Raw genomic sequence first — 26,627 nt, forward strand, 5'->3', positions numbered from 1 at the left:
AATCAGAATAGGGAATGAGGTAATAAAACTACCTCTTTTTTGCAGATGATATGATGATATATTTTTAAAATCTCAAAAACTCAACTAAAAAATCAGTGAAAGTATAATTTTAGAACCGAGGGGGTTATTATAAATATTATAAGTAATTATCACAACTATCTGGTACTGACTAAGAAATAGAAAAGTGGATCAGTGGAACAGAATAGATATGCAATTTATAACAGCAAATAATAATTTTGTTTCTGGCAAGTATAAATATGTAATATTTTGGGATAATTCATTATTTGTTTAAAAAAATGTTGAGAAAACTGGAAAGCAATTTGGCAGAAACTGGGCATAGTCCAATATCTTATATCATTTACCAAGACAGATTTTTGCTAAATAAAAAAAAAAAATTTATATACTCATATATGTGTGTGTCTATATATATATATATATATATACATATATATATGTATATATATATAGACACACACATATGTTTGTCTATGCTTCTAAAAATATGTACATATGTGTACACATACATGCATATATACACATCTATATGTGTATAATGACATATCATTTACCATGTTTCAAAATTGAAACATGGACTAAATATAAAAAAGATATTACAAGAAAATTAGAAAAACATAATAATTCTCAGACTTAAGTATAAATGAACAACTTATAAATAAACAAGAATTAGAGAACAAATTTAGATGTAAAATGGATAATTTTGATTATATTAATTTGAAAAGGCTTTATACAAATAGCCAAGATCATAAGGAAAGCAGAAAATTAGGGGAAGGAGAGAAAATTTATGGTTTCCCAAATAAAAGTTTTATATCTCAAATATATAAAGTCAATAAAATACAAGTCAGTACAAATATAACTCATTACTCAGTTGATAAATGATTAAAAGATATAGACAATTATCCAATGAAGAAATCAAAGCAAATTATAGTCATGTAAAGATGTTCTAAATCATTGTTTATTAGAGAAATGCAAATTAAAATAGCTTTGAGATATTGTTTTGTACCTATTAGATTGACTAAAATGATTGAAAGGAAAAATGACAAAATGTTGGAGAGGGTGGTAAAATTGGGTCACTACTTCAATATTGGTGCAATTGTGAATTGGTTCAACCATTTTGGAGAGCAATCTGGAATTATGCCCAAAGAGTTATACCTTTATAACTAACTATGCCCTTGGGCCAAGCAATACCACTACTAAATCTATTTCCAAAGTTGATTAGGAAAAAAGAAAAGAATCTTTATGTTCTAAAATATTTATAACAGCTGTCTTTGTAGTAGCAAAGAACTGGACTTTGGAAGGATTCTCATCAGTAAGTGGTGATACATGATTGTGTTGGAATACTACTGTGTTATAAGAAATGATGAACTCAGTGATCTTAGAAAAACATAGAACGACTTGTACAAAATAATGAAGAATGGAATGAACAGAATTAAAACTCTGTATATGGTAATAGCAATGTTGTTTTAAAAATGACTGAGTGAATAAGTCATTCTGACTTAATTTACTGAAGTGTTTTTTTTTCTACTATGTTATGAAAATGTTTTTTTTTTTTATTCAATAAATTAAAAAAATTATACCTGCATTCAGTTGGGTACAGTAATATAGTTCATTCAGTAGAGAAGTAGAAGGGAGAAGAAAAGGGAAGGGTGGGTTAGAGGGAGGATAGAAAAAGGAAAGAATTAGTTCTAAGCAAAACAAAGCATATTCAAAAATATTTTTGACTCTTTTTGAAGTGGCAAAGAATAGGGATTTGAAGAGGTGCCCATACATTGGGGAATGACTGAACAAGTTATGGTATATAAATGTGATAGAATATTATTGTAGTGCTCAAAATGATGAAGGTAATGGTCTAAAGAGAAACTTGAGAAGATTGTTTGAACTGATTAAGAATGAAGTCAAAAGAATCAGGAGAATGATTTATATACAATGACAATATGGTAAAGAGATAAAAAAATTGATTAGAATGATGATTAACCACCCAAGAACTAATAAAGAAATATATTACCCACTTTTGGATAGAGAAGTAAAGGATTCCAAAATCAGAATGAGTCTTATATTTTGAGGGACATGGCCAATGTGAAAATTTGTTCTGCTTGATTATACATTTGTAATTGGAATTTGTTTTTCGTATTTTCTCAGTTATAAGTGGAGCTTGGGAAAAGAGGGAGAAAAGGAAGATTTTGCCAAATAAAAAAATAAATTTTTATATATACATATATATGTATATATACAGCCACACACATATGTGTGTGACTCTGCTTCTAGAAATATGTACATATATGTATATATATACACACACACACACATCTATATGTGTATAATGACTTGAAGTTCTCATTGAAAGAAAAGCAGGAGGGGAAGATATGGGAAGTTTGAGAGAAGAGTTGATCACAAAGTTATTAGACTATAAAGTCCTTTGGAGTAAAGAGTGTTTCAATTTTTTTGTATTTGTTTCCCCAACAATTAACACAATACCTGCCCCATTATAGCTATGTAATAAATGTTTGTTGTTTAAGTAAAACATTTTTATCTATATGTGTATTCCTACTGCCTAGTACAGTAGCTGCCACATATTAAGTACTTGATACCTGTTTCTTGATTGATTATTCTGGGTCTTGGTATTGGCATATCCTTTTGATAAGACAAAATTATGTCTAATATAAATATACAGTGTTTAGGCATCTGGCTGAATATTATATTTTAAAAAGAGTTAAAAACTAAATTGTGCTATTTTGTCGCCTTCGGCTATACACCTTAATATTTAGGCAGAACTTTAAAATATGGTAATCTTATTGTAAAAAACAGCAAGCAAATGCAAATAATTTTTGCATTTCATAATATATTGCATCTTCAAGAATACAGGCATGATTAGCATCCTTACTGTTTAATTTCTCAGCTCAAGGTAGACCAAAGAATTGAACCACAAAGACTGATCTCCCCACTTGTACTTTCAGAACTAAGGTGAAAACACAGTGGGAAAGAGTTTAGTTGACAGAAATTAAGTCACTACATTGATAATTTCCCACAAATTTGTTCTATGTTTTTGATTCTTCTAATAAAATGTTTATTACTTATGTGAGTATGATTTTTAAATTTCTCATATAAAAACTCAGTAATGTGATATTTTTTCCCCAGAGCAAAATTATTTCCCAAGTCATATATGTCTTTTCAGGCTCCTGGATGAATTTGGTGATGGTTTAGGAGTTGCCCAAGCAATTTCTTATGTGGATCCCCAGTTTCTTACCTACATGGCATTAGAAGAGCGGTTAGCCCAGGCTATGGAGGTATGTTGTTTAAGTTTCTTTTATATACACATAATGAAGAATGCAGAATTTTTAAAAATGGGTACCCTTATGTTGCACTTAATTCCCTGTATTACATAACTCAGTGAATAGTTATAAATGTCTTTAGCATATCTTAATAACACAAAACAAAAAAAGTAGTAGTCATTGCCCATCCTGCATTCACATAGAACTTACCCTAGAAAGACTGGCATTTTCTCTAAGAGTTAGAAATAATCTTACTATAGCATTTTTAATACCCATATGTGTGTGTGTGTGTGTGTGTGTATGTGTATATATATATATATATATATATACACATACACACACACACACACACATATATATATACATATATAGACACACACACACACACACATATATAGATATTCACACACATGCATGCGAAACAGTAGTAAATAAAACCCTGATCTATGATCTGGAAGTTTCTGGGTACAAGTGCCTTCCCTGACATGGGCTGGATGTAGCCCAAGTATTTCTCTGAGACTAGAAGCTGCTGAGAAGATGCTGACCTGCATTGGGAGAAGAAATTTCTTGTATCACTGAAATTGGAGCTCTAATACTTATCCCATTGTGTTTCTGTATGTGAGGTATAGAAATGTGTGTGCATATGTGCATGAAAGAAACAGCCCACTGTGCTATTGTAGATCAGGGCTCCAGAATTGGAGTCAAACTTGGATTCAAATATTAAATGATCTCTCCCAAATCACTTAACCTCTTCGCTTTTCATTTCCTTCAGGTGAAAGTCTTTGGATTCAATGGCCTATCTTCCAATGACATTTTAACTCTAAATCTATAATCCTTTGTTTATATGTGTGTGTGTGTGTGTGTGTGTGTGTGTGTGTGTATATATATATATACACACACATTATTGATTTTAGCTGTATCCATGTATGATGACATGAAATTGCATTTGAATATGTTTTTATTTCATTGTACATGGGAGCAGTGTTTGTCAATGTATAAGTTGTGGGCTTGCGTTGAAGTGTGTCACTGCATAGATGCATTGTGAATATGTTGTTTTATACATGTGTAAGTTGTGTGAATATGTTCATTTGTCCATGTGCCAGTGCATGTAGTTAAATTTGTGTGCTTATATCTTTGCATGTAGATATATGTTTATTTCCATTTGAACATTTACATCTGTATGTGTATGTCTTAATTTGATTGCATTGTGCATATACTTGTGGGTGTATCTACATACTGTCCCAAAAGACTTAGGGTAGTTTTAAGTTTAACTTTAAACTTTTTTCATACCTTAAGCTTTGAGAGCTTAAAACTGCCCTAAGACTTTTGAGAACCCTTGTATATTAAAAACAAAATGAAGGCATAATATAAGGTAATGTGTATATGCACATGGTATATAGGGATATGTATATTGTATTCACATGCATATATATATATGTGTGTGTGTGTGTGTGTGTGTGTGTGTGTGTGTGTGTGTGTTTACAGTACATATTTGTATGAACTATCTGGTTTGTTGAATTATTCAGTCATTCCCTTTTTCATTTCTTATAGCTACTAGTCCAGGCCTCTTTGCTTACTCATCAAGCGCTCAACCTAATTCTACTTCTCTCATTCTTAGCTTTTTTTTTTTTTTTTTTAAATGAGAAGAAACCAACTAGTATGAACTCCCTGAAGTTTCCTCTCCCACACCTCAACACTAATGTATTTCTATTATCTTTTCCTTCTGATATAGAGGAAATTGCCTTTCAGCTCTTCTGTCTGAATTCTTTGTCCTACCTTCTTCTTAAATCAAGTTCCATCGGTCATTTCTCTCTTCTTTCCATGTCCATGTCTATAAGCAGAAGAAAAAGCATCAATATTTCGTCACTATCATTAAAAATAAACCTCTTCTACTTTGCTATCAATTTAAACTATTCTTAGTCTTTTCATTCCTTTCATTGCCATATTTCTAGAACAAGTTAGACATATTTCTTCATCACACTTTGAAAACAATTTCATATGCTACTTCTTTATGATACTCCTCATTCCTCCCTTAGAAAGGAATTGCAATTAAGTAAAGCAAAACAACACATTAACCATATCTGATAATAGTTACCTCATTTTGTACTTATAGTCTACCATCTCTTTGCCAAAGAGAGGGATAATAAGATGTCAATCATTGATTCATTGATCACAGTTCTGAGGTTGACAGCTAGGTAGTTCAGTAGATAGAGCACTAGATTTGGAATTAGAAGAATCTGAGTCAGAATTCATCATCAGACAGTAGTTGAATGACTTTTAATAAATCAATTCTCTCACTTTCATTTTCCTTAACTGTAAATTGAGAATGGTAATAGCATCTATCTCATATGATTATTGTGAGATTCAAATAAGATTTTATACACACACACACACACACACACACACATACACGTGTGTGTATGTATGTATGTATGTGTGTATGTATGTATGTATGTATAAAATGCATTGCAAACCTGTAAAGTATGGGCTACCCAAAGATGTATCCTGATTCTGGAATCTGGAATCTCCAGCCTTTCTCCTCCTTTTCCTCCTCCTTATCTCCTCCTTATCCAAGTCACACTGACTTCTCTTCCCCCAGCCCTCCAATCCTTCCAAGGATTACCTTACTACCACCCCTTCAGCCAGCCAGTGGTGAGGAGAGCCATCATCTAAATATACTAATAGAACCATTGTCTTACATCAAATAAGTAATTAGTGCTTAAGTGGTCCGCATTCTCAGATTCAAGTACACCTATTCAGAGTTTCAGTTCTCTACAGAAACGCTGAAACACATTTATATAATCGTAACATTTTTATTGTAAACATTTTTTCAATTGGACTGTGTCAGTTTATATAAGTCTTACAAGTTTCCCTGAATTCTTTATATGTAGTTTTTTTAATAACTAAGATTCTACTACATTTATATATTATAATTTGTTCAGCTATTTCCTTATCATTGGATATTCACTTTGCTTCCAATTGTTTGCTCCCACAGAAATTGTTATAAATTATTTTGAGAATTAGAACCTTTGCTTCTGTCTTTGTCCTCTTTCAAGGATATGTTCACTAGTGATATTAAGTCAAAGGATATTTACAATTTAATGACTTTTCTCTTATGATTCCAAATTGTTAATGATTCCAAAATGTACCAACAGTACATGAATATATCCATCTTACCATACCCTCAAACATTGACCATTTTTATCTTATAAATTTAATGTCACCCATTTACACAATCTGACGTCTCTCTCAACTACTTCATGAAATTGACCTCTCAAAGGTAACTTAATCATCAAATCCAATACTTTAATCTGCATCATTTTTTTCTTTTCAGCATTTAATATAGTTGATAATTCCATCCTTGAATACCCTGCCCCGGCTTCATTATGTCTATTTTGTTCTAATAGATATCACATTATTTTAGAATCAAAAACAGGGTTAGAATTTGCTAATATTTTACTAAAGACTGTGTTACATCTGATCTTTTATTTCATTTCCTTTTTCTCCTAATTTAAAACAACAGCAACAAAAATCATAGTGCTTAATTTTATTTGTCTATAGTGAAGATCATTAATATAATAAAATAAAAGTCTGGTCAATCTTATTGCATATTTCTTTATGGTAGTCTTAGAATAAGGAAGAGAGTCACTTATAGCCCTGTAGAGGTTCCTGCTAACCCTCACACATCTGAGTTCATCCTGATCCCTGACTCTATGTATTCTCTTTTATGCCATTCAATTTTGTTATGGAACATATGGAGTGGTGCCTCTAGTTGTTCCACTAGAACACTCCAAATTTTCTTTATCATATCCTTCTTCCTGGAAGCTTACTCGAACCCTGGAATTCATATGTTAGAAAGTGCCCTCCACCTATGATAACTAATCAGAAATGTTCACAATTCCCCTCTTATTGGATGATTCCTGTCAGAACTTCCATTTAAGGAGGATGCCCAGGGCAGCCATGTCTTTTTCCTTTCTAGACTATACTCCAGACTTTTCCTGCCATTCTCCAGTGTCAGGTATCTTCTGTTTACTTTTCCTTTCCTGCCCACCTCATGCCCCCATTCCCCAACCCTTTCAGTGTGTGTGTGTGTGTGTGTGTGTGTGTGTGTGTGTGTGTGTGTGTGTCTAGAATGTGATTATTTTTATTTCTACTTGTATTTACAAATATATTTGCTGGTAATACATTACCAGCATTTAGCACAGTGTCTAGTACAAGCATAGATTTAGAAAATAGAAGGTTCTCAATAGTGTCCCACATACGTTTTGGGGTTTGACTAACTTATTTTAAGCCCTCTTCCAAGTTATCACTCTTTATTTCTAGGCCTTCGTTATAACAAAAAGAGCCACTATAAGTATTTTTTGTACTTAGGGCTCTTTACCATTTTTCTTTCATCTTTTTGAGGTGTAGGCCTAACAATAGGATATCTGAGTTTGATGACTTTGGGGCAAAGTTTTAAATTATTTTTTAGAATTGCTAGATCTTTTCACAACAACTATGAATAGACCTGTTTTCTGGAAACCTCTTCACTTTTTGTCATTTTCATCTTTTGTTATTTTTGTCAATCTGACATGAGAGGAACCTTAGAGTTATTTTAATTTTCCTTTACCTAATTATTAGTGATTTGGAGCATTTCTTCATATTGTTTTAGACAGCTTTGATATTTCCTTCTCCTTATCAGCTACCTTGCCTCTAAACAAGTATCTTCCTTATCCCTCCCTTCTACTTTCCCAGCTCTTCTTTTCCTCTCTCAGGATTTAATCCATGTTTTGAAATTAATCACCAATTAAGTCTTTAAATAAAGCAAGATTTACATTTGATGCTTAAATTTTAAATTCACACATTATGCATTTAAGTTCTGAATATTCTTTGCCTTCCATTCATTTAGGCTAAATTTAAATAAGTATGCATAATCGCTTTTATATGATTGAACATAAAGAAATCTTTCCTTTCAAAATAATGTAATATGTAGTTTTAGTAACAAGTATAAAATATTATTACTAGAAGGCTTTATATTTCTTTTCTTATATAAATTATATAAAAAAAGAATTGTTATTCAGAATTTAAAATACAGAAAATCTATTGACATTCAATTACATTAAAAATATACATTATAGATTATTCTGAGCTCTTGGGGTTTTTTTTATTTTTTTTTTAACTAAATTTCTCCCACCAAACAAATTAGTCCATTTTCAATCAAGTTTCTGTGTGGCTTTAAATTTCCTTAGTAATGTTGAAGTATATCAGTGTTAGCCTTTTTATCTGTCAATTCAATTTCAATAAGCCTCTTTTCTCAAGACTTTTAAATTTTTTTCATTCCTTTCCTCATCCCATTTATGAGTAATAAATAATGAATAAATGTGACTCTTTTCTTTGCTTCATGTAATACAAATACTTCATCTAAGTGGAACTCTTGTTTTATTAACAAAACTATTCATCTCTCTCAGCAATATTGTGTTCTGTTTAAAGCTGTTTTTTTCAGGCATATATAGTTTTTACACCTCTCAAATTCACCTTTTCCTGAAATTTTCTAAACTCAAGCAGTAGGCATGATCCTAAAAAATGTATTTTTTCTTTATTTTCTTATAAATTCTCTCCCAAGGTTACTTCTCCCATTTTGTTATTTTCTCTTTATTCCTCTTGTCCCTATCTTCTAAATTTGTTGTACCCTGTTTCAATCAATATAAATGTCAGTTGTGATTTTGCTTTTGTAATAGTAAGATGGTGGTAGGAATATAGCTGAGATTTGAGCTTTTTCTTGAGCTAAGAATTAAACATGCCTGCACGTTTTCTTGTTTCCTCATGTCACTCCAAAAGGAGTCATCCACAAACGACCCATTTTTTTCTTGTGTACTTTAATTGAAAGTTTTTGTGACCATTTGGACAGCATTGCCAACATGCTTATCTCATAAAAAAGAAAACGAAAAAAAGTTCAAAACAAGAGGAATGGTTATAGGGGAGAGAAGATAAGAAAGAAGAAAGTAAAATATTTTTAAAACATTTTTCATGACTCTAGTATGAATACATAGATAACTAATCAGAAATATTCACAATTTCAGCTATGTCTTACTTTGAAATTAGATTAATTTTGACCATATATTTTGTTTTTTAATTAAAAGTATCCCAGTTCATACAAAAGCAATTTCACTGCACTAGTAATTTATTACACTAATAACATGAAACAGTATTCTAAATAAACTTTCATCATATATTTAGTTTTAGTAATCCTTAAATATATACAACCATTTCTTTTTTTTAAAAAGTACTTCTCTTAAAAGATAAAAGACTACTGATTTTCCATGCTGTGTACAACAGTAGACAAATTCTCATTCAAGTTATATTTGCTATACATGTGTATTTGAAAAATAAATTGAATAGATTCTGTTATTTGAACATCCTCAAGTCTCATAATCACTCATTTATACAAAGGAGAAAATGGGAGGAGAGGGATTATTTACTTTCCAACCCTTTAGTAGTTTTTTTAGTTCATAATTACCTAATTCTGCATTCCTAAAATATGCACTGTCATGGCAAAATCCAGCTAAATTTTAAGGAATATTTCCTGATTCATAAATATTTTTGAAAGGACATTCTTGACTAATTCAATTCAGTTCAAGGAGCATTTATTAAGCACCTGTTATGTGCTAAGTATGGGGAGGGGTAAAGAAAGACTAAAACCTTCAAAGAAGTTGCATTCTTCAATGGACAAACTACATATATTTTGTTAAAGTAAATAAAAAATATGTCAAAAAGTCAATTTAAAGTAATTTTTAAATGACTAACAGAATAAAAAAGAAAGAACTCGTGGAAGAGATAGATGGCACTGAAGCTGAGCCTTGAATGAAGCTAGGGAATCTGAGAGACAGGGAGGAATGGAATTGTTGAAGCAAAATCAGGACTTGATGTTCTCATATTAAAAACATATAGTTACATATAGTTCAGTTGTTTTAGAGGGGAAGGAAGCAATAGCACCAACTTCTAATCATACTTAAATATTAAAAACTATGATAATTATGCCCATTAATTGAAGGCAAAAAATGGATTGTTTTTGTTTGTTTCTTATTAATATTTTAAATGTAAGATTAATGCATATATATATATATATCTTTAGTAATATTAACAGCAAACATGCATATGGAATTCTTTTAATCAAAAAAGATGTCTTTTTAATTACATTTGATATTATTTGATGCTTATAACACCTCTATGGGGTAGGTATTGAAGATGTTTGTATTTGGGTTTTAGAGATGAGGAATTGAGGCATCAAAAACTGAAATTACTCAGCTAGAGTCACAAAACTAATAAGTAATATGATTGGTATTCAGATCCACATTATTATTATTTCCCAGTGTCTTGCAAATTGGGATGTGTATAGGTACACATATATGTATTTATGTGTGTGTGTATATATACATACACCTACACATGTACATAAAATATAGTTCAGTATTTTGAACTTCATTTGTCTTAGATCTAGAGAAAAGTATGTTTCTGTTTAAAAACAAATTCTTTTTAAGTTTGACCCCTAAAGAGCAACTTTTGGTGTTAATAGAAACATTTTTATTTTAATTATATTGACTTTTTTCCAAAATTTTTTTTTGCCAGACATATGATTTTATTGATATAAGGAACTCACAGTGAGGAAATTCTTTCAAACCATGCAGATCAGTAATTTTTTGAAGATTCTTATCTTTAAAAATTTCCTACAGCACTGAGAGATACTGTGCCTTGCTCAGCATATGTTTGAAAGAGGTTCTTCTGACCTCATGTCCAGATTTCTACATGGTCTGTTAGGCTGCCACTTTATTTGAAACACAGTCTATTCTAAATATAACTTGTGCTTCAAAAATAGTCACGTTCAAATTTTGTTTTTGTTTCCTCAGCATTGCCCACACTTCCCCTCCCTCCATCATTCACATTATTATCATCCTTGTATAGAATTTCATTATTACCCACTTCAAATAATTATTACAATTAATGAAAATTACAATTATTACCCCTTCTACCAGGCTATTCTGCCTCTGGTCCTCTTTTCCTCCAATATCCACCTTCACATAATTGGAAGATGGACTTAAAACTCCTTCAAAGATTTCTTGTTCCTTTTTAAGTTGTCTCAAGTTTTTGCCAATTATTGAAAGCCTACTGCAATATTGTTTCACCCTTTCTTTCTAGCTTTATCTCCTATTCTCTTGTATTCAAACTTGTCCCTTATATCTGCAATGCTAGCTGCACCTCTCTCTGCCTGTTGAATTCATCTTCACTTTTTAAAGCCCACTTACTTAAGAAAATACATCTATGATTCTCTTCTCCCTCAAAGTTGGTCATAACTTTTATCTCCAAAACTGTTTGTCTTTTGTACTTAGTTTAAATTAGTTGTATACATGTGGTATTCTACTGTGTTAAATGAGGGGAGTGATGGTGTCTTAACTAAAGTATGTATCTTAACAGCAACTGGCATAGTTTCTATATCCAATGTTTAATGAATATTTGTTGAAATGAATAAAAAGTTGACTAATACTGCCCATAAACCAAAAGTTCGACTCTACTGACTTTAACATTAGTTATGAAATAAAGTACTTGAGGTGAGTGAGGTTTTTCTTGCTTCTTTGTCCACCATGTTTTCCTTTTCACTTCCCCTCTCAACCATACCTAACCTGTGTTTCCATTCTTTCTCTTCCTCTACATTTTATAGTACTTGCTGATAATGTTTAAGACCCTTAGGGAATGGGAGGAAGGCAGTGCCTCCATGGGGCTGCCATTCCTGGGGCCAAGTTCTATTTCCAATGAAAATGTAAAATACTTTAGGAAGGAGCATTGCTGATAAGGCAAGTAACACTTTTTTTTGTCTAAGGTTCTGTATTTTGAAGAAGAGATAAATTAAGTAAGTCTGTTGTATTGTGATTAAATTCTAAATAGTCACCATGAGACAGATTATTTGTTGTTTGAAGTTGTTTTTGAATAAACCATCTTGACTTTTTCTCTCTCAGACTGCTCTGGCCCATTTAGAGTCTCTTGCAGTTGATGTTGATCAGGCTCATCCACCTGCCAGCAAAGAAAGCATTGATTGTCTTCCACAGACCATCGTTACAGAAGATCACACTGGTAGGAAAAGAGTGACCCAGAATATAATAAAAAGATTCATTCACTGTATGCTAACGTACATGATCAGTCTACATGTAAAATGGAATTTTAAACTTATAGAAGCTTTTGTTGCATTTTACCTAGCAGCTACATTTCATAGAATATGAAATGACATACTGAGACAGAAATTCCTCCTTCAGTGTAGATTGTTAAAGACTAAATTGAACACCTGTTAGGTGCAGTTTTGCAAGTCCCAGCAGAATATGGATTTTCAAGATTTGACTAACTCATTATTCTATTAGGAATTGATCAAGGTTTTGTTCTATTTTCTTAAGCAGTGATTTTCATTTTCCATTTTATTTAAGTTAAACATTATTAACATGTAGTTGAACTAAATGCTTTGTTTTTTCAGCTGTTGGTCAGGAACAGTGCTGTGCTATCTGCTGCAGTGAATATATTAAGGATGAAATAATAACAGAGTTACCATGTAGCCATTTCTTTCATAAACCCTGTGTAACTCTTTGGTTGCAGAAGGTAAGTTTTTATTTGACTTTTATTTCCCCTTGTTAATCAGGGATTTATACAGTTTTTATCTAGAAACTAATGCTGAAAGACTAGTTCTAAAGCATTTTTTAACTCTACCTCTTTATCAAGAACATAGAAATGATCAATCATCAGCTCTGTCTTTTTCCATCACTCTCCCTACTTCAAAATCACCCCTTCTCTTTTTCTTCCTTTGTTTCACTTTCTCCAAGGCTAAACTGCCATTTATATTTTAAACCCCACCTCTTTTTTCCTTTAGAAGATTTACCTCCTTTAATCACTTGTTCTTTCTCACATTTTCAATATCTCTTTATATCCCCTGTCTTTTTCTCTACAATATAAAATATGTCAAGATGCCTAAAACAACCTTCATTTGACTGTCATACCCTCAAGCCTTCATATATATTTTTTTAATCTTCACCTTTTCATAACCAATCTCTTAGAAGTTCATATGCCATCTCTGCCTCATCATTTCCCATTTCTCTCTCCTCTGTCTCTTGCAATATGGCATTTAATATCTTCTCTCAACAGAAAGTTCTCTGTCCAAGATTAGTAGTGTTTTCTTAACGACTAAAATCCAAATCACAGTTCTGCTTTACTTCACTGCAGATTCTGATACTATCAGCCACCTCTCCAGAAATTTGCTTTCCACTTAGCTTCTGTGATAATGAGTTCTCTAAGTTCTCCTCTTACCTGTCTATTTCTTCTTAGTGTTCAGTTGCAGGATCATATTCACCTTCCAGCCACTAAGTGCAGGAATCTCATAAAGCTCTTCCCAGACCTTGTTCTGAACTTAGTTTAGTGCTTGACACATGGGAGGTGTTTAGTAAATGCTTGTTCTCTTCCCTTCCTCCACCTCCTTATGTCAGTTCCCATAGATTTAACTGTCATCCCTATGCCAACTCCCCCAAGTACATATATCTATCCTAATCTCTTTCCTGAACCATGGGAGATGCCCTGTATTGCCTACTGCCTCCTGGACATCTCCTGCACAACAGTCCCATATAGGGATCTCAAATTCAGCATGTTCAAAACACAACTCATTTTCCCCTCAGACAAACCCATTTCAGTTTTCACCACCATTCTGTTTCCAGTCATCCAGATTACCACCTTGGTTACCACATCCAGGAAACCTCTTTGACCTGGAAACCTCCTTGACTCTTCATATTCCTTATAGCCCTATTCCTTATCCAGTCATTTGCCAGGTTTCTCAGTTTTGACTTTACTGCATCTCTTACAGTTTTTGCCTTCTTTTCACTGATCTAACCTCTACCTATTTAGGTCCTCATTACCTCTCCCCTTGGACTAATATAATAACTTCTTCTTTGGTTTCCTTACTTCTAATCTCTTTAATACATTTCTTAACATGAATCTGACCAGTCCATATTTCCGCCCCATCTGCCCTGGAAATTTCCAATGGCCCTTTATTGCCTCTAAGATAAAATACAGAATTTTCAGCTTGATATTTAAAGGTCTTCACAGTCAGCGCCCCCCCCCCCCCCCCCCCATCTACTTTTTCACTCTTTATTTCAAATAATTGCCCCTTATACACTATGTTCCATTCAAACTGAATGGCAGGGCGTTCATTGTAAACAACATTCATCTGCTTCCATGCCTTTGCATAGGTGGACCCTTATGTTGGGAATATACTTCTTCACTTCCATCTCCTTCAGAATAACTCAGTTGTTGCCCTATAAACAAGTCTTTTTTCTGATAGTTTTTTTTTTGATAATTTTCTATTTGTTATTCTTCTCTCTTTTCCCTTTTAAAATTACTATATGTTATTTTGTATATACTTTATATTTTACATGTTGCATCCTGTCTACTTCCCCTTGATGAAAAAAAAAAAGAACAGTTTTATATTTCCATCATTTCACCCCCACAACTTAATAAATATTTTTGTTGAATTGCTTATTTTTTGAATAATGTTTTTATTCACTATTAGAAATACATGCACACATAACTACAGATTGATAATTTTAAACCATTTTGCTAACTGATAGCGTTGGCATTAGTAACATAGAAAACAACTGTAATTAATGGAAATTCTAGAAATTTACAATCAATTTTTAGTCATAATCTTAAAAATAATTTAAAAACCTTTTGCAAATGTATGTTTATTCTAGTATAGCTATCAATATCTCAGACTGGAGCTTTAAACAGTCCACTTAATGTATATTAAATAGTATTAGAATATTTCCATATATTTCCCTTTTCTCAAATATCTTTGTGCATATTGAATATTGAGATTTGGGGAAATTTTCCTTTATATTGATTTCCTTTATATATTCCATAAATATTTGATCAGCTTCATTTTAAAGAATATAAATTTGTTAGTTTTTCTTTTTGTCTAAGGTTTTTTCCCTTTAAAAAAAATTTTTTGTTTTACTTCTTTATATGTACTTGGAATCATTTAAATTTAAATATTAATAATCTGCTCAGCTTAATTTATCTCTTGTCCCATTTTCTAAGAAAAAAATCCACTGTTATTTCCTTAAATCTAATTGTCAAAATTACTTAAGAGCTATCTATTCAAGCTAATTTTCCATGTAATGCCCCAGAAATTCCTGAAAGTATGTAATATGGATCACAACATTTTTATTCTTGACTTTAATAATTTATAACTTGATTATTGAAATTACTTATAGTGATCAGATTAATGATTTTATTTATTCCTTGGTTTCCTTATCCTAAAAATGCAATATTCTTCATAATATTATAACATTTATGTCATCCCTGTTTAGAATGCCTGCACTATTACTATGTAGTATTTGACTTTACTCTTTTCACCACTTAGATAGTTTTCTAACTCCTACAGGCCACATTTATTATTTTCATTTTAGTGAGATTGTTTAGCCTTCTTATCTTTGCTGCTATTTAACAACAACTATGGCACCTAATCCTTTGAGGTATTTGCTTATATCCTATGCTTTTCCTCAGTAGAACCTGTAAGAGCTACTTTCTTTTAGAGATAGAGGAAGATAGATAAATTGTGATTTAAAAGTTTTTAATCATTTTTTTCTGTTTTGGTCCTTTGAGCAAAGAGGACTATGAATTTTTTCTTTTGTCATTCTTTCATCCCAAAGAAAAGAACTCTTCATTTTCATCTTTAGTATATTAGAATCTTTAATGAAATAGAGCAGTAGAAACTTGGAAAAGTTTTGGTCTTTGAAACATTGCCCTAAAATGTCACAAAATATCCCACGATCTATGTATATTCTCTTTTACATGACAATATTGTGGTCTAATTTTAAATGCCCACAATTTTGTCCTAAATATTATCTACAGTGTCTTGTATTATCCTTACTTTCATCATTGTGCCTGTTAAGAGATTAAAACTAGGCAGGAAAGAACATGTAACATAAAAAGAAAATCACAAACGTTATTGCATATACATGTATCTGACATGCATATGTATGTCATATGTACTGCTTTTCTTGGTCTATTTAGAAAGCAACCATCTTTCCCAATTATATCAGTGAACACTGAATTGAACTTGGCATTAAAAAGAGACTCTTGAATTAAATCCTTTGGCTAGTGACTTTGGAAGAATAAGCTAAGTCTGTTAAATGGGTTTTTTATTCCCCTAATCTTTGCATTATACTTTAAATTATCTAGCCAAAGTCTCCATTTAATCTGGGCCTCTCATGCTATGGTTTTTTTTTTTTTTTTTTTGAGTGTTTTTTAAAAAGTATTTTAGCGGGTCAGATTTAAGATGTTTTCCAAAAAATATCAAGGTACTTTTCTTTGACAGTTTTACTATGTCTTTACTATCTGTTAACTTGTTTTTTCCTCTCCTTCAGTCAGGAACATGCCCTGTTTGCCGTCACGTGCTTGCATCCATCCTTCCTGAAGCAACTTCTGCTACTTCTTTCCTGTCTGATCATGATTCCCTGCTTTCAATCCACACTGCTACAGGAACTCAGTAAAATTTAGCATTTGAAATGAGATCATTCAATCTATCAAACTAAACTTGTAAATTCTTTCTAATTAATTCCAATGTGAAAATAAGTATATATAAATACCCATTAAATATTATATATAATATATTGTTGTTTAGAAAGGAAGCATTAAACTTTCTAAAACAAATTTAGGTTTGCAATAAAAACTGATATTTTCAAACTGAAAGTTGAAGTAAATTGAACCAGTTTTCTTCAGTTGAATATGTTACTATCAATTGCAGTTAAAATAAGCATTAGTTAAATCTATCTAAAATAATTACCATTTATGTGACACATTATATAAGTTTACTTTCTTGCAACTGCAGTGCAGTTAGAGAGCTTATTAAAGTTATGCTTATAATCTATTTTACACAGTATAATGAACTTCTTGGATTTGTCAAAAATAGTGCCACTAAGTGACTTTGTAATTGATCTCTCATATTTGCATCAAATGTGAAGACTTTTGTGGTCACAGAAATAATAAAGATTTGGTTCACTGGAAATAAAATACATAATAAAACATTTGTGTTTTTTCATCATTTCCTATCCTTACATTGATGGATGTTGGTTGGAATTTGACATGGAGTGTATTAAATGTCTGCCTTTTTCTCTTTAAGATTGTGTTATCAGAGGCAGTTAGTGGATAGAGCACTGACCCTGCAATCAGGAGGACCTGAATTTAAATATAGCCCACAAACACTTAATACTTACTAGCCATGCGACCCTAGACAAGTCACTTGACTCGAATTGCTTCATCAAAAACAATGTATTATGCTTGACAACATTGGGATTCTTCCAATTATAAATTGTATTATAAATTATAAATGAAAAATAAACATTCTTTTCATACCATGAAGAAAAATACAAAATCTCTTATATTACGCTGAACAAGGCAGAAAACAGTTGCTTTTGTTTTAGTTTTGAAATGGGAATAAAATTTAGCACTTACTTCCCTCTTTTAGCTTTCTCTAAAAGGAGAAAATAAAAGATAAAACATTCTTAACCCAAAGTTGAAATTTTGATATTCAATAACACAATATTAGGCATAATATCAATATTTAATATTGCATAAATAAGCCCTTTTTAAAATGTGACTCAGTATTGTTCTTGTATGATTCAATACTGATCTGTGTAGAAATGTTTAATCTTCTCGGTATAACTACACCTATTAGAAAAGTACAAACAGCCTAAGACTTGATTTTACTGTTATTATTATATATTGTAATGTATTACATCCCAGAATATGAAGTGAAGGGAGATATATATATATATATATATATATATATATATATATATATATATATATAACATAAAACAGCTTTATCAACCCAGCAAAAGCTCACATTACTATTTTTAGTTTGCACAAATACTACCAAAAAATCAGAATTTTACGGCATTACATATGGCATCATATAGCAATATAGCCTAGTAACTATTGTTCTGGACTTTGTACAATGGTCATCTGCAAATGATTTGGCTATTCTTAGCAATATAATGATTCAAGAAAATTTCTAAGGACTTATGATAAAAAAATGCTATCCACCTCCAGAGGAAAAACTGATAGAAGTTTGAAAGCAAATTGAAACATGCTTTAAAACAATTTTTTTCTTGGGTTGGGTTTTTTTTTTGGGGGGGGGAGATGGGGAGGAGTCTGTGATTTAGCAGTCAATGTAATGAAGTAAAGAGCCTGGAATATTATATTCCAAAAGGGAAAATATATAGCTTTATAACCAAGAATGATTCACCCAGCAAAATTGAATACAATCCTATAGGAGAGGAATCTTTAATGAAATTGAGGATTTCAAGCATTCCTGATGAAAAAAAAAATAGAAGGAGGTAGAAATTTTGAAATACAGGAGTCAAGAGAATCACAATAAAGATAAATATAAGCATGTAATCAAGAGATTAAACGAAATTTTACAAAAAACTTTCCACACAAATAAAGTCAGACTTAAACAATTGGAAAAATATCAAGTACTTCTGGGTAGGTTGAGCAAATATAATAAAGATGACAATACTCCCTAAACTAATCTATTTATTTAGTGCTATACCAATCAGACTTCCAAGAAAATATTTTAATGATCTAGAAAAAATAACAAAATTCATATGGAATAATAAAAGGTCAAGAATCTCAAAAGAATTAATGAAAAAAAAATCAAATGAAGGTGGCCTACCTGTACCTGATCTAAAACTATGTTATAATGCAGCAGTCACCAAAACCATTTGGTATTGGCTAAGAAATAGATTAGTTGATCAGTGGAACAGGTTAGGTTCACAAGACAGAATAGTCAACTAAAGCAATTTAGTGTTTGACAAACCCAAAGATCCTCACTTTTGGGATAAGAATTCATTATTTGACAAAAACTGCTGGGATAACTGTAAATTAGTATGGCAGAAATTAGGCACGGACCCACACTTAACACCGATAAGTGTTAATGGGTCCATGATTTAGACATAAAGAACGAGATTATAAACAAATTGGAGGAACATAGGATAGTTTTATCTCTCAGACTTGTGGAAGAGGAAGAAATTTGTGACTAAAGACGAACTAGAGACCATTATTGATCACAAAATAGAAAATTTTGATTACATCAAATTAAAAAGCTTCTGTACAAACAAAACTAATGTAAACAAGATTAGAAGGGAAGCAACAAACTGGGAAAACATCTTCACAGTTAAAGGTTGTGATAAAGGCCTCATTTCCAAAATATATAGAGAGCTGACTCTAATTTATAAGAAACCAAGCCATTCTCCAATTGATAAATGGTCAAAGGATATGAACAGACAATTTTCAGATGATGAAATTAAAATCATTACCACTCATATGAAAGTGTTCCAAATAATTATTAATCAGAGAAATGCAAATTAAGACAACTCTGAGATACCACTACACACCTGTCAGATTGGCTAAGATGACAGGAAAAAATGATGATTGATGGAGGGGATGCGGGAAAACTGGGACATTGATGCATTGTTGGTGGAGCTGTGAACGAATCCAACCATTCTGGAGAACAATCTGGAATTATGCCCAAAAAGTTATCAAACTGTGCATACCCTCTGACCCAGCAGTGTTTCTACTGGGCTTATACCCCAAGGAGATACTAAAGAAGAGAAAGGTACCTGTATGTGCCAAAATGTTTGTGGCAGCCCTGTTTGTAGTGGCTAGAAGCTGGAAACTGAGTGGCTGCCCATCAATTGGAGAATGGTTGGGTAAATTGTGGTATATGAATGTAATGGAATATTATTGTTCTGTAAGAAAGGACCAGCAAGATGAATACAGAGAAGCTTGGAGAGAATTACATGAACTGATGCTAAGTGAAATGAGCAGAACCAAGAGATCATTATATATGTCAACAACGATACTGTATGAAGATGCAATTTGATGGAAGCGGATTTCTTTGACAAAGAGACCTAATTCAGTTTCAGTTGATCAATGATGGACAAAAGCAGCTACACCCAAAGGAAAAAAAAACACTGGGAAATGAATGTAAACTGTTTGCATTTTTGTTTTTCTTCCCGGGTTACTTCTACATTCTGAATCCAATTCTTCCTGTGCAACAAGAAAACTATTTGGATCTGCACACATACATTGTATCTAGGATATACTAGGACATATTTAACATATATAGGACTGCTTGCCATCTAGGGGAGGGGGTGGAGGGTGGGAGGAAAAAATCGGAACAGAAGTGAGTGCAAGGGATAATGTTGTAAAAAAAAAATTAACCAGTCATGGATTCTGTCAATAAAAAGTTAGCATAATTAAAAAAAAAAAAGAGATTAAACGAAATTAAACTTCTCATTCTTATGATAATACATATAATCCCTGAAATCATCTGGTTCATAGAGAGAGTCTTAACTTGAAAGAAAGCTTAAGAATGAATCTGATGTTTTGATAATCTTAAGAATGGAAAGCATGGGGAAGAAAATACACAGAGAGAGGGAGAAAAGGAAAAAATGGGAAATATTTCATTAATGGAATGTTTAAGTAGAAGTCTATAAAACAAGCAAGAGAGAATGAAGGATGAGAAGGTGACATTAAAAACTTATTAAGGGCAGAATGGCACAGAGAGAAACGGACACAGAAAGAGACAGACAAAGAATTGGATACAGAAATACTTTTCACTCAAAGGAGAAAACAAGAGGAAAAGTTATGGTAAAGCTGGTGGGAGGGAATAAAAGGGAAGGTAATTTAAGAGGATTAATTATAAATAAAACAATCTCTTAAAAATGGAGAAAAAAGAAGGAAAAGTATAAAACAATAAAATGAGGATATAAAAATAATCATAATAAGTAATCTGACTAGGATGAACTCTTAAAATGTGTGTAGCAGAGCTGATTAGAAACCAGAATCCAAAATATGTTGTATAAACAACAGATTAATCAATAATCATTTGTTAAGTACCTACTACATGCTGGGCACTGTGCTAAGTACTTTAAAATTATTATCTCATTTTATCCTCATAACAACCCAGGAAGGTAGGTACAATTATCATCCCCATTTTATAGATGAGGAAATTGAAACATTTTAAAGTAACTTGCCCAGTGTCACACGGTTCATATGTAAATGTCTGAGACTAAATTTAAACTCTCTCTTCCTGACTCCAAGCTCAGTGGTTCTATCCACTTTGACATCACCTACCTAAAAACTCATCACTGTAATACTTTATAATGTCTTTAAATTCCTCTTATATTCCCCTTAACTTGCATAACTCCTGGCATTTTGTTTAGCTGTAATTGACTCTGGAAGTTTGTAAAAAAAAAAAAAAAATACTGTTGCTATGACCACTTTTGTGTTAAGAATTCAATTCAATGTAAAAACAATTTTGAACTAGTTTCTGCTGGTACCAGTTTAATTTTTCTCCTTCATTGATACAAACTTGTTTTTGCAGCAGGCCCTTTATTGAAATAAAAAAACTGAAAGTCTAAACTTTCAAATTATAACATTAGAGTAGGAACTGGGAGCCAGTGATTGATGGCAAAGAAATAAAAAAACTGCTGAATAAAAAATTTACACCTAAGGGATCATTTTGTCTTGTAAATTGACAAACAGCATTTTCTAGTTAATATTGAAGATGATCTCCAGAAATGTGAAAATCAGTTTCACTGAACAGATTTTTTTTCTCTTTAATAAAAATCTAAATTCAATTTTAAATTGCAAGACAAGAACTGCAGTACCATTTTCACACTAAAAATTATGAGGGCAAAATTCAATGGGAGCCTTGTCAATTTACTCAGAAGTAAACTTCCCTGATAAGAGTTTTTCCATTTTTTCCTCTAATTGACATTTTTTTTTTAAATACTAGCCTTTTAAGCCTTATAACATTTCTCCTGACAAAAAGTAATTCATAGTATATAACATGGAGATATTTTCCCCACCATGTTACGTAGTAACAGATTATTTATTGGTAGTTGGTAGAAAAGTGAATGACAGGTCTTCTAGAAGTGAACAGGTAGATAGATGTAAGCTAAGTGCTGGAAAAAAAAAAAAAAAAAAAAACCAACCCAGCAACAAAGAAGTACCTCAAGTTCTAGCACAGTGCAGATGCTCTTTGTGATCAAATTTAGAAGCCAGGCCTGAGACCCGAATTTGAAACAAGGGTATCTGCAGTATAATGGGAAGAAGTTAAACTAAAACTTAAAAAAAAAATAGGCACTTAAATAGCTTTTTTGCCAGCTGTATGATTTTGGACAAATAACATTAATATGCAGTCTATTTTTCTTCATCTGTAAAAGGCTTGTCATATCTTCATTATCAACCTCATAGTGTTGTTGTGAGGATTAAATGAGATAATTTAGAGTCACTGAATGTTAGAATTGGGAGAGAACTACCTCATAGACTCTGAGGTCTGCCCTACCTAAGCAATATCCAAAGCTTCTAAACTTTTTTTATGGTTAAATAAAAATTTATATTTCCTTTGTCTCATTTATTTCCTCAGGAATCTGTCGTGAGTCAACTAATTAAGATATTCATATAATAATGAGGGCAGCTAGGTGGTGTGGTGAATAGAACCCTATCATCCTCTATCCCATCTGGAGTCAGAAAGATCTGAGTTAAAATTCATCCTCAGACATTCACTAACTGGTGACCCCAGGCAAGTTACTTAACTATGTTTGCCTCAGTTTCTCATCTGTAAAATGAGCTGGAGAAAAAATGACAAACCCCTCCAATATCTTTGTCAAGAAAATTCCAAAATGGGCTCACAAAAAATCAGACATAACTAAAACAACAGAAAAAGAATATAATAAAAAATAACAATAATAATTGCAATTAATAACTAGCATTTATAAGGGGCTTTAAAGGTTATAAAATTCTTTACACATATATATATTATCTCATTTGAGCCTTACATCCTCCCTAGGAGGTATGTGCTATCATTTCATCATTTTATAGATGAGGAAACTAAGTTTGAGAGAGAATATATGATTTGCCCAGAGTCACAGCTATTAAGTGCCCCAAATCCAGTGCTCTATATACTACATTACCTATGTGCTGTGGTGAAAAGAGCATCAGAAATCTAGTTCCAGTCTTGGATCTGCCACTTTGTATATTTCATTATTTTTCTAAATGTTAAACTGAGCAAGGTACTCAAATTTTCTGGATCTCTATTAATTTGTAGAATGGAAGTAATCATACTTTTACCAATGGAAATAATCATACTTTTACCACTCGTATTATAGGACTGTAAGAAGAGGAAAATCTAAATCTCTGTGTTTATTATAACATTGGATTTGAAGTGAAAGGATTTGAGTTCAAATTCCATCTCTGATCCTTTATTTTCTATGAGTTACTTCTCAGTTTTCTCATCTTTAAAATAAAGGGGATGAAGGCTAGGAGTGTGCCAAGAAATTAGCATTTATGTAATGTCGACAATGGACCAAGCACTTGACAACTTGATCCCCACAACAACCGTTCAAGGTAAGTGATGTCATTATCCCCACTCTACAATTCAGGAAAGAGGCTAAAGTGGCTTGCCTAGGGTCATAGGGTTTATAAGCATCTGAGACTGGGTTTGAACTCAGGTCTTCTTGATAATGGGCCCAGCACTCTATCCTCTATACATCTTAACTATCCCTCCTAACTTGGAATTCTTTAATCTTGCAGGTGTTGATTATTGTCCTTTCAGGTAACTGTGGCATTTTAACAGGGGGTTCCATGCCTTAACCTGAAACTGGCTCTGTTATAGTGAGAAATTATATCATGAAAGGCAGGTGATGGAGGTATTCTGAGTCAATGGGCTTTTTGGTGTAGTCATTTAATAAATATCCCCTGTTGTTAACTTGATAAATGTTAGTCAGTTTATCAGCTCCTTAATCCTTCCTTTTCTGGAACCTGGCTCTGTATTCCAAGGAACTTCAACTATTTTTGATTCAAGATCCAACTTTCTCCTCTGTAAGGATTTGCCTTGGAAAGAGGGAGATAAAGGATTCTGGTTGAAAGGTAAGGACTATCTGCTTAGGTTGTCTCAGGGAAGGATGAATACACAGCTTGTTGTGACAAAGGGTATGTCTATGGAACTCCTTGTTATTATGCCCAACTGGGCAGTCACCAGGAGCATGAATGCTTTAGGTCCAGCATAAAGTAGATGATTCAGTGATTGCTTCAGTTCAAAAAAATCTGATTTCAAATTCTCCCTGTCTCTTATTTATTATGGATTACAATAGGTAAGTCACTTAACTTATCTGAATCTTGTATGTGAAATGTTAATAACCATACCCATAATCCTAATCTTACAAGTTGTTACAAAAGTGATTTGTAGACCTAAAAATACTAAATAAATGCCAACTTATAATGAGAGCTGACAGGGCTAAAACACATACCAGCTCATAGAACACAACCTGGATTAAATAAACATGGAGATCAACAGTGTTGGATGCAGTTGACTTCCCATACCATTGCTGAAATTCTGGACTGTTTTTATATACCACAACTACAATATCCCCAGAGCAACACAGCTGGCTTTTACAGCCTCTCTCTGCTCTTCCTTGGGATAATGGGGCCCATTCAGTTGTTCCCATAACCTGTGAATGCCATTTACAACTCCATTTCTAATCTTCTATTCAGAATAACAGGGGACTCATTTTTTGTAGCACACTAACTACAATCCGTAATTCCTTTGATGATAAAATATAAAACCTTCCATAAGGTTATTTTTCATGTTGCAGAATAAACTCACTTGAGAGTATAGGAGATCCAATGGAGATTAGAAGTCTGAGATCCTGTATATGGAGGCAAGGATACTTGTTTCAAGTATTACATATTATTAAGCATTATTATATGCAAATCTGATGAGGAGGGGCCAAGCTAACTCATTCTCCTGATTTTGCGGGATAGGTACTGAGACAAGAAAGCTCTCCTTGGATTCTCTTCTCCTCTCAGGTTTCTCCACTATGAAAAGGAACAAAATTCCAGATTCACAGATCATCACTGAATTTAAGACACAGACTATATCTGGCCCCCTTCTTTTGTCTTAGTCCCAGAAAGGAATTCTGAAAGTCAAGAGTATGATGACTTTCAGATCATATAATTTATCTTCAAAGTTTGATGCCCTGAGAGGATCAAAAATTAGTCTTTGTGCATCCCACTTACTAATTGATTTTAGCAAAATACAATGTGACAGAAATGACAAGAGAAAGCTAGTATTTTTGAGAATCAATATTATAAATAGACTATTGGCCCATGACATGGTAGATGAAGCTGGACAAAGGGGTTGGTTGTAATATACAAAGTTATTTCAAGAAGATATTGCTAAAATGATGATAAAAGTATCTGTTTGTAAACTGCTAGAAAGCATCAGGAAATTTTAATATGTGACTATGATAGATTTAGCTTTTTTCAGCAATACAACAATCCAAGACAATTCCAAAATACTTATAATGGAAAATGCTATCTATATGCAGAGAAAGAACTAAGGAGACTGACTGAATGTAGATCAAAGCATACTATTTTCAATTTTTTTAATTTGGTTGTTTTTTCTCACAGTTTTCTGTGTGAAAAATTCTTCATTATATAACTAATATGGAGATATGATTAATATGCTTATATATGTATAACTTATATGGCTGACTGTGCTGAGGAAAGGGGGAGGAAAGGGAGAGAGGGAGAAAAAATTGGAACTCAAATATCTTATAAAAGTGAATGTTGAAAACTATCTTTACATAAAATTGAAAAAATATATTAAGTGGGGAAGAAAGTAAATTTATCTTATTTATAAGCTTTTAAGCTACTTTTTTTGCATTTTTAGGCCATGAAGTTAAAAAATAGGAAAACTCAAAATGAGGAGGCTCTCTTAGGAAACAATGAAATATGTCTTGCCATATTCATACTCAGCCATATTAGCCTACTTGAAGTCATTTATACAAATGCTCTATCTATATAGCTCTATATGTTCTATATATAAATATATAGAGATCTATATATATCTATACATATCTCTCCATATAAATGCTCTATCTTTTGCCTCCCAAGTCCGAAAGTTCCTTTCCTTACTGCATCTTCTCAAAAATACCAAGTTTCCCTCAAAACTTTGCTCAAGCATCACCTTCTTCAGAAAACTTTTGCCAATACCCCAAGTATTAGTGCCTTCCCCTCCCCTCTAAGGTTACAAACCAAAAATGGAAGAAACCCCAGGTCCACAAATGGGGGCCTGAAATGAGTCAGAATTTGATCATAGTTTGCACAATTTATAATTGCCTTTTTGCCTGAGATGAAGATTGCAAGCTGAAACAGTGAGACAGAGTCTATCTTTTCAGAGAGGGATTGAGTAATTTATAAATT

General features: G+C 32.3%; 1 protein-coding gene across 4 annotated transcripts in view; it reads left to right on the top strand.

The window, feature by feature from the left end:
• PJA2 (praja ring finger ubiquitin ligase 2) overlaps positions 1–17,374 on the top strand; it is a 127,678-nt gene extending 110,304 nt beyond the window's left edge. For all 4 annotated transcript variants that reach the window (XM_031968653.1, XM_031968637.1, XM_031968645.1 and 1 more), the window contains 4 exons: positions 3,191–3,302; positions 12,275–12,389; positions 12,781–12,902; positions 16,715–17,374. In XM_031968653.1, the coding sequence (XP_031824513.1) occupies positions 3,191–3,302; positions 12,275–12,389; positions 12,781–12,902; positions 16,715–16,840 (475 nt within the window). In that variant the 3' untranslated portion in view covers positions 16,841–17,374. The remainder of the gene's footprint in view (positions 1–3,190; positions 3,303–12,274; positions 12,390–12,780; positions 12,903–16,714) is intronic.
• The last annotated feature ends 9,253 nt before the right edge of the window (positions 17,375–26,627 follow it).

This window comes from Sarcophilus harrisii, chromosome 1 (assembly GCF_902635505.1).
Source record: "Sarcophilus harrisii chromosome 1, mSarHar1.11, whole genome shotgun sequence".
NCBI lineage: Eukaryota > Metazoa > Chordata > Mammalia > Dasyuromorphia > Dasyuridae > Sarcophilus > Sarcophilus harrisii.